At 40.9% G+C, this 6,000-nt stretch overlaps 1 protein-coding gene across 24 annotated transcripts in view; it reads right to left on the bottom strand.

Annotated features, from left to right (window-relative positions):
- Window positions 1-1,784: 1,784 nt before the first annotated feature.
- Camk2d (calcium/calmodulin dependent protein kinase II delta) overlaps window positions 1,785-6,000 on the bottom strand; it is a 239,069-nt gene continuing 234,853 nt past the window's right edge. For 20 of the 24 annotated variants that reach the window (XM_051165807.1, XM_051165806.1, XM_051165829.1 and 17 more), the window contains 3 exons: window positions 4,684-4,912; window positions 3,444-3,532; window positions 1,785-2,250 (listed from right to left, as the gene is read on the bottom strand). In XM_051165807.1, coding sequence (XP_051021764.1) covers window positions 3,466-3,532; window positions 4,684-4,912 — 296 coding nt within the window. In that variant the 3' untranslated portion in view covers window positions 1,785-2,250; window positions 3,444-3,465. Of the gene's footprint in view, window positions 2,251-3,443; window positions 3,533-4,679; window positions 4,913-6,000 lie in introns of those variants that run through there. The other 4 variants (XM_051165828.1, XM_051165820.1, XM_051165823.1 and 1 more) reach the window with 2 other exon arrangements.

Here is a 6,000-nt window from a genome sequence, read left to right as displayed (position 1 = left end):
GAGAACAAATAGCTTGCCAGTATCACAGGATGCAAGTTGTTTACTGAAGGAGACCAGGGCAGGATATAGTGTCCTTGGCAGTGGACAGCAATGTGCATGCGTAGAGTTTTTCTTAAGAAATAAAGATGGACTCATTGTCAGCAGAAATCACAAATTTATTAACTCTTAAATATATCAATCAGTCATTTACCATTATGGCAAGAAATATATACAGTGTCCCATGGTAAACCGCAGTGTTTTCAAAACAATAGCAGATGATGGATGTGTAATTGCACTGTATGGAGAGAACAAATCACGGTTTCCTCATACCTTAGTGCAGAAGACAAACTGGACCTATGGTTATACTTCAACAGCACATGCTAAGTTAAAAGTGTACAAAAAGGGGGCGGGACCCATTCTACCACTATTTGTGTTTTTAAATACATGTATGCCACGCAGAGTTGCTTCACAGAAAGGCGAAACAACTTAAAAAGGGAGGAGTGAGGCCATTATGCTTTTCACAGATCTCATTGGCAGGTTAACACGGCTCAATACATTTACTGTATATATTCATTTTAAATATAGATTGTTTTAAATCATGTGATAATTATCAGAAAAAGCTTCCACCCATCTACCGTACATTCACTAGTGACAATATCTAAGGTGACTAGCAATCAACACCCAAAGGTGAAATGAAGGAAAGGTGGGCAGTGGGAGGAGGTGTGCTTTATTTTTGTCTTTGTTTTTTACTTCTGCTTTAAAAATAGTCGTCTAAAGACTGTGAGTAGCTATGGTTGAAGGGACACTGATGGAGAGTCCATGCACCATAAAGCAGTTCAACGCAGAGAAACAGCCTCACAGGGACTGAATCAACAAAGAAGAAAAGAGAACTGCAAAGAAAACTGGAGCATTTCCTTTTCCTCTTTGTTTTAAGCTGGACAAACCCTAACTCCTGGCAGGAAGATGCCATTGTGACTCAGGGGAGAAGCTAGAACTGCACAAGTCACAAAGATCAAGTTCAAACACTCTGAGAGCATTTCTCACATGACTAGCTGGTGAAAGTGAGGCAGGAAAAGCCTTCACCTTCCACAAGGTCCGAACAAGTGCTTTGCATACAACCCTGATCACCTTCCCCTTGGTCTTCAGGCAATTTCTGTAGTTGGTAATTCTGTTAGCGTAAGTCTCAGCAATTCCAATATTTTCAATGCAGCTAGGATACCTATCCACAAGTGGTGCCTAAACCAAATTAAAAACTTTTATTTAAAATCTTCTAACAATTCCCCTGGCCCTGAAGAGACAGGAAGTGCTACTCTACTTTTAGCTTCCTCCAAAAGACCTTGATTTAATTATACCTTCATATGCAAATGTTATTGTTGTTTTACACACTAACCAGCTGTAGAAAGAAAGATAAACGGACAAACAGAAAGAAAGAAAGAGAGAAAGATGGGAGAAAGAAAGATGAAGAAAAGATCAGGAAAAATTTAAAACAAAAACAAACAAAAGGGCAAAGAAATCATATACAATAAAAACAGAACACAAATTTGAGAAAGAAAAAACAAAATCAGTGCCAAGCATTCACCAGAACTGTGTCTATCTGAAAGCAATCAAACTAGTAAATGATGTGAATTTTTCCAGTACACACAGTTTGACTCAAATCGACATGGCTTTGATGGTAGAACACCAACTGAATCTTGTTCTCACAATCACACAGGAGTTTGCCCACATAAGCATCCATTTATCCAACACCAACACTTTCAGAGAAAAGCCATCCGCTTCTACCAGGATCACACCATATATATATATATATATATATATATATATATTTTGCCTTAAAAGCAAAAACAAAACAAAAATCCCAACAAAAAGCCCAAACAGATTAATGGCAGCATTCTAAAAAGATTTACTTTTCTCTTACAAACCATCATTCAGAGCACAATAGTTTTAATTAAGTCTTTTAAATCTTGGCATAAACAGAGAAACCTGATGGATCAGTTGAACTTGGAATATTGTGGAATTTTCTTGTCTGACCTCCCTCTATAGTTTGCCAACAATAATTTACGTTTGCATGGAACATCCCATCCAGTAGCTGGAGTGTAAACAATGTATAGGAAGGAATATATGATAAGATGATGCGTCACATATGCATTACACGTAGAACCTTCACAACTTCATGCACTCAGAAACATGCATGAAGAGGAGGAGAGGACGTCCCAGGATTACCCTCCAGGTGCCTTGAAAACAGAATGAAGAAGTGGCACTGTTGACAATTAGCTGAAAAGGAGAAAGGGAGGAGGAAATAAATTATATTGTTTTTATAAAATACCAACCTTTGGGCCACAACGTTACTAGGGTACAATTTGATAACTTGGCTAAAGTTCAGATTGGAAATGTTTTGTATGAGATCTTTGCCCGTGAACCTTCCAAGATAATATGCACACGTTTAACCAAGACTAAACTACACAATCAATAGTATCCATTTGTTTAAACAAAGTTAGGCTGAGTTAGAAAAAAAAGAAAACAAAACAAAAACAGAAGGTATCAAAGGTTTCAATCATATTATTAAGTCTAAATATGTGTTTTAAGCATTCATATTTACTAGACAAATTTAATGAATTCCTATCAATATTTGGTTAATACAGAATCAAAGTTCACCTTATGCTTTTTGCTCATTATGCTTAAATTCCTTGGGAAATCAAAATTAAAAGTCAGTTCAACAAGGAATATCGCCTCACAAATAGAGAATCCATGATTGTTCTTACTCAGTCATTTAAAGCAACAGCTACAAGCATCATTTCTTGAAAGTCCTCCTCCATTTTGGCATGGAGAAATATAAACAGTGGCACCTACTCACGCCTGTCTGCTAATCCCAGTTAAGACACAAATCTTCATAAACAACAGGAGGCGTGAATTTCATTGCGGCCAACTGTCAATCATCATCTGAATGCCCTTCTTTGTGGTGTTTAAAGTTCAGCTTGGCTTTCTGTTGTGGCCCATCCTCTTGGGCTGGCACCACTACATTCCTTCAGACACTGTGAGCTCCTGTACATACTAACCTCAACCAAAGGCTAAGGGAAATTGCAAATTCCAAAAGACAGGGAGACACCAGAGGATCTCAAAAGCTTAATAGAAACGGCCCTGGATAACTGCGAGTTGTCCACATTAACCCAGATATAACTGGCTTTTGATGTGGGAACTCCAGAACGCTAAAGCGATGCAATCAATCTAGCTGCTGGAAAAAGGCCCCTCTGGGTGCTCGTTACCTTTCAAATGGCGGTGTTGCCATAGAACGAATACTAGAGTTAGGGACTCATGCAAAGCTACAATGGATTTTCAAAAACTTCACATGTGTGTCACTGGGTAGAGTTTTGAGCGAATGTCCACAAAGGGAGGGAAGAACACCAGCCATGCAGCGTCTCCAGCATTAGCCCCCATCGCACAGAACCATGGGGCAGGGTGCTACTTACAAGACCCAAATGTGAATGGTTTTCAGATGTTTTGCCACAAAGAGGTGCTTCCTGAGAAGTTTTCTTTCCCATTTGGAATACAGGGTGGCCTATTAAGAGAAGCCCCATTTAAGCCACCTGGCATAAAAGGAAGTTTTCTTAAATAGGCTCTATCCCTTAACACTTCAGAGAACTGCAGAGAAAACTAGCCCCTGGCCCAATACATTTGTATCCATCTTCTGTATATTAGCTGGCAATCTGTGGTGTATCCCCTTTCAGGGGGAAGACCCATAGAAACATGAACAAAATTTACTTTTTCTTTACTCCTTTTGTGTCTTCCTTCTGTTTGATAGTTATGTTTTTTGAAATGTGTTTTAGCCTTTTTCTTCTGTTTGTTTGTTTGTTACTGGAACTTATTTTTGTCTTTACTGATCTTTTTTATTTCTTTTTGTCTATCCAACAGTGCTATATGGTCACTAGAATGACAGAGAAGACCTTTGAAAATCACTGTGGTTGATAATCTACCATCACACCTGGAGCTCACAATGCCTTTGCTGGAACATCCTGAGTGGCTGTAAAAACTAGGCTACTCACTCAACATCTTCAAATATTAACAGGAGGATCCTTGAAACAGAGGACCAGTGGGCCGGGCTTCACCCAGCTTCCTTTACTCTCTTCCTGATTTCAGCTCATCCCATTTAAAGGATTTCCCATCATTCCCTTTACTCGAGCAAGCCAACCAGCCTCCAAAGTCCTGCCTTATTTTCGTGTTTCTAGAGTTCCAACATTGCAACTGCATGATGTTCCTCTGGCTTGGACTCTCTCCCTTTTGTTCTTTCTCCATTTCTGTATCTCCAAATCCTATTCCTTGTGTAAAATATTGATCAGAATTCAGTCTTTCATGCAAAGTACGGACGGTTTGGTACACTGGTTGCTCACTGCCCCCGGCTCTGAAGTTAAGTTCCTAGTGTAGTTTCTCCATGGTGTTAGTGATTAATTGCTTTCTAAATCAGAACACATGTTTCCTGTGGGGGATGACTTTTCATCCCTCTCTGCATCAAGCACAGGAGAGGCACCTGTGTGCTACCTGTGTGTGGGGGGGAATCTGATTGCTGCATGGAAAGCAAGCATGTCATCTGAGGAAGGATACTGAGGTGAGAGAGAATGCACTACAACACCTGCTGCTAGTTGCTTTTCAAATGCTACATTTGCCTATTCTCCAGGGTATATTCACAAAACATGACGGCCAGGGAATATTTACTTGATTGGTACTGTTGGTGACCCCGAACGATGGAAGTGAACATTCTGCCACTTTCCATCCCGGCGGTGCCACACGCGAGTCTCTTCTGACTGCATTGTCTTTGGCATTCCACTTCCGTCCATGTACTGTGTGAGCCGGATGTACGCTATGCAGGCTGCGTCATCCCCTACCAGGTGCACATGAGGGTTCAGGATGATAGTGTGGATTGGTTTGTTGCTTTTGGACAAAGCTGAAAGAGAATGATATAAGAACATAAATTAAGGTCTTATGTAAAGTAAGCTAAACTCAAGATGAACTTCAAGTAGGTGAATGAGAAATGGCAGTCATTCATGCCTTCATTCATTAATCTATCTCTACTAATTGAGAGCTGAGTGTTGTATAAAGTACACAGATGTAGCCGATGGGCAGCTCAGGCTTCTGGTGGGTCCTCTAGTAAGGGGCATGGGGGCTGTCTCCGACAAGGACTCTGCCGCCAGCTTTTTGATCACTTCCCCTGGTGGGACTGCCTTGCCAGGCCATAGAGGAAGAGGGCACACTCAGCTCAGTCCTGATGTGACTGGATGAGCTGGGGTAGATGGGAAGGGGGCTCTCCTTTGCTAAGGAATAGGGGAGGGGGTATTGCGGAGAGGGAGGGAGGGTAGGACGAGGAGCTATGACCAGGATGAAAGTGAATAAACAAATAAATTAAAAAAGTATAAACAATGAAAGAAAAGTAGATAATCTTTATTTTCTTTGGTTTCCTTAAGGGGCAATTTGTGCTACTCTGGAAATTTGGAATGATTACTCAGAAAGGCTACAGAGACACACTCATTTATAATAGGAAAAGGCTAGAAACGGAGCCGTACTATGAAGAGAGGTAGAGAAGGCCTGGCCCAAGCACACTGAGAAGCCCTTGTCTTCTGTTAAGGGCCCACTGGGGCACTTGACAGGATGACTTGTGGTGGTATTCCTCTAGTTAGGATATGGGAGGAGGGAAATATCTCAAGCATCAATTTCAGAAGTCACTGTTTCCCTGCATGGACTTGTTTTTGCATTACACCCTGTGACTCGTCAATTTGGTCATGACGTATGTGTGAGCAGCTAGTCAAACTTCACAATCTGCTGTTTGATCACACAGCTGGTTCTGACCAGCCAGTTCTTAAGAGATGTTCCTCACCAGGCTCCACCCTTAGGTGTTTGGATAATATCTACATCCATTCTAGTCACGTGATCAGGAGATTTGTGGGTTGTGACACAATTACGATGGGTGGCGTTTTGTAGATTAGAATAGGCTGAACTATTTTAGCTGTTACCCGGATATGTGCCTCATTCTCAGAT

Source organism: Acomys russatus, chromosome 23 (genome assembly GCF_903995435.1).
Source record: "Acomys russatus chromosome 23, mAcoRus1.1, whole genome shotgun sequence".
In the NCBI taxonomy this organism is placed as follows: Eukaryota; Metazoa; Chordata; class Mammalia; order Rodentia; family Muridae; genus Acomys; species Acomys russatus.
The sequence above is the reverse complement of the archived record's forward strand: the minus strand, read 5'-3'. Positions and strand labels throughout refer to the sequence as shown.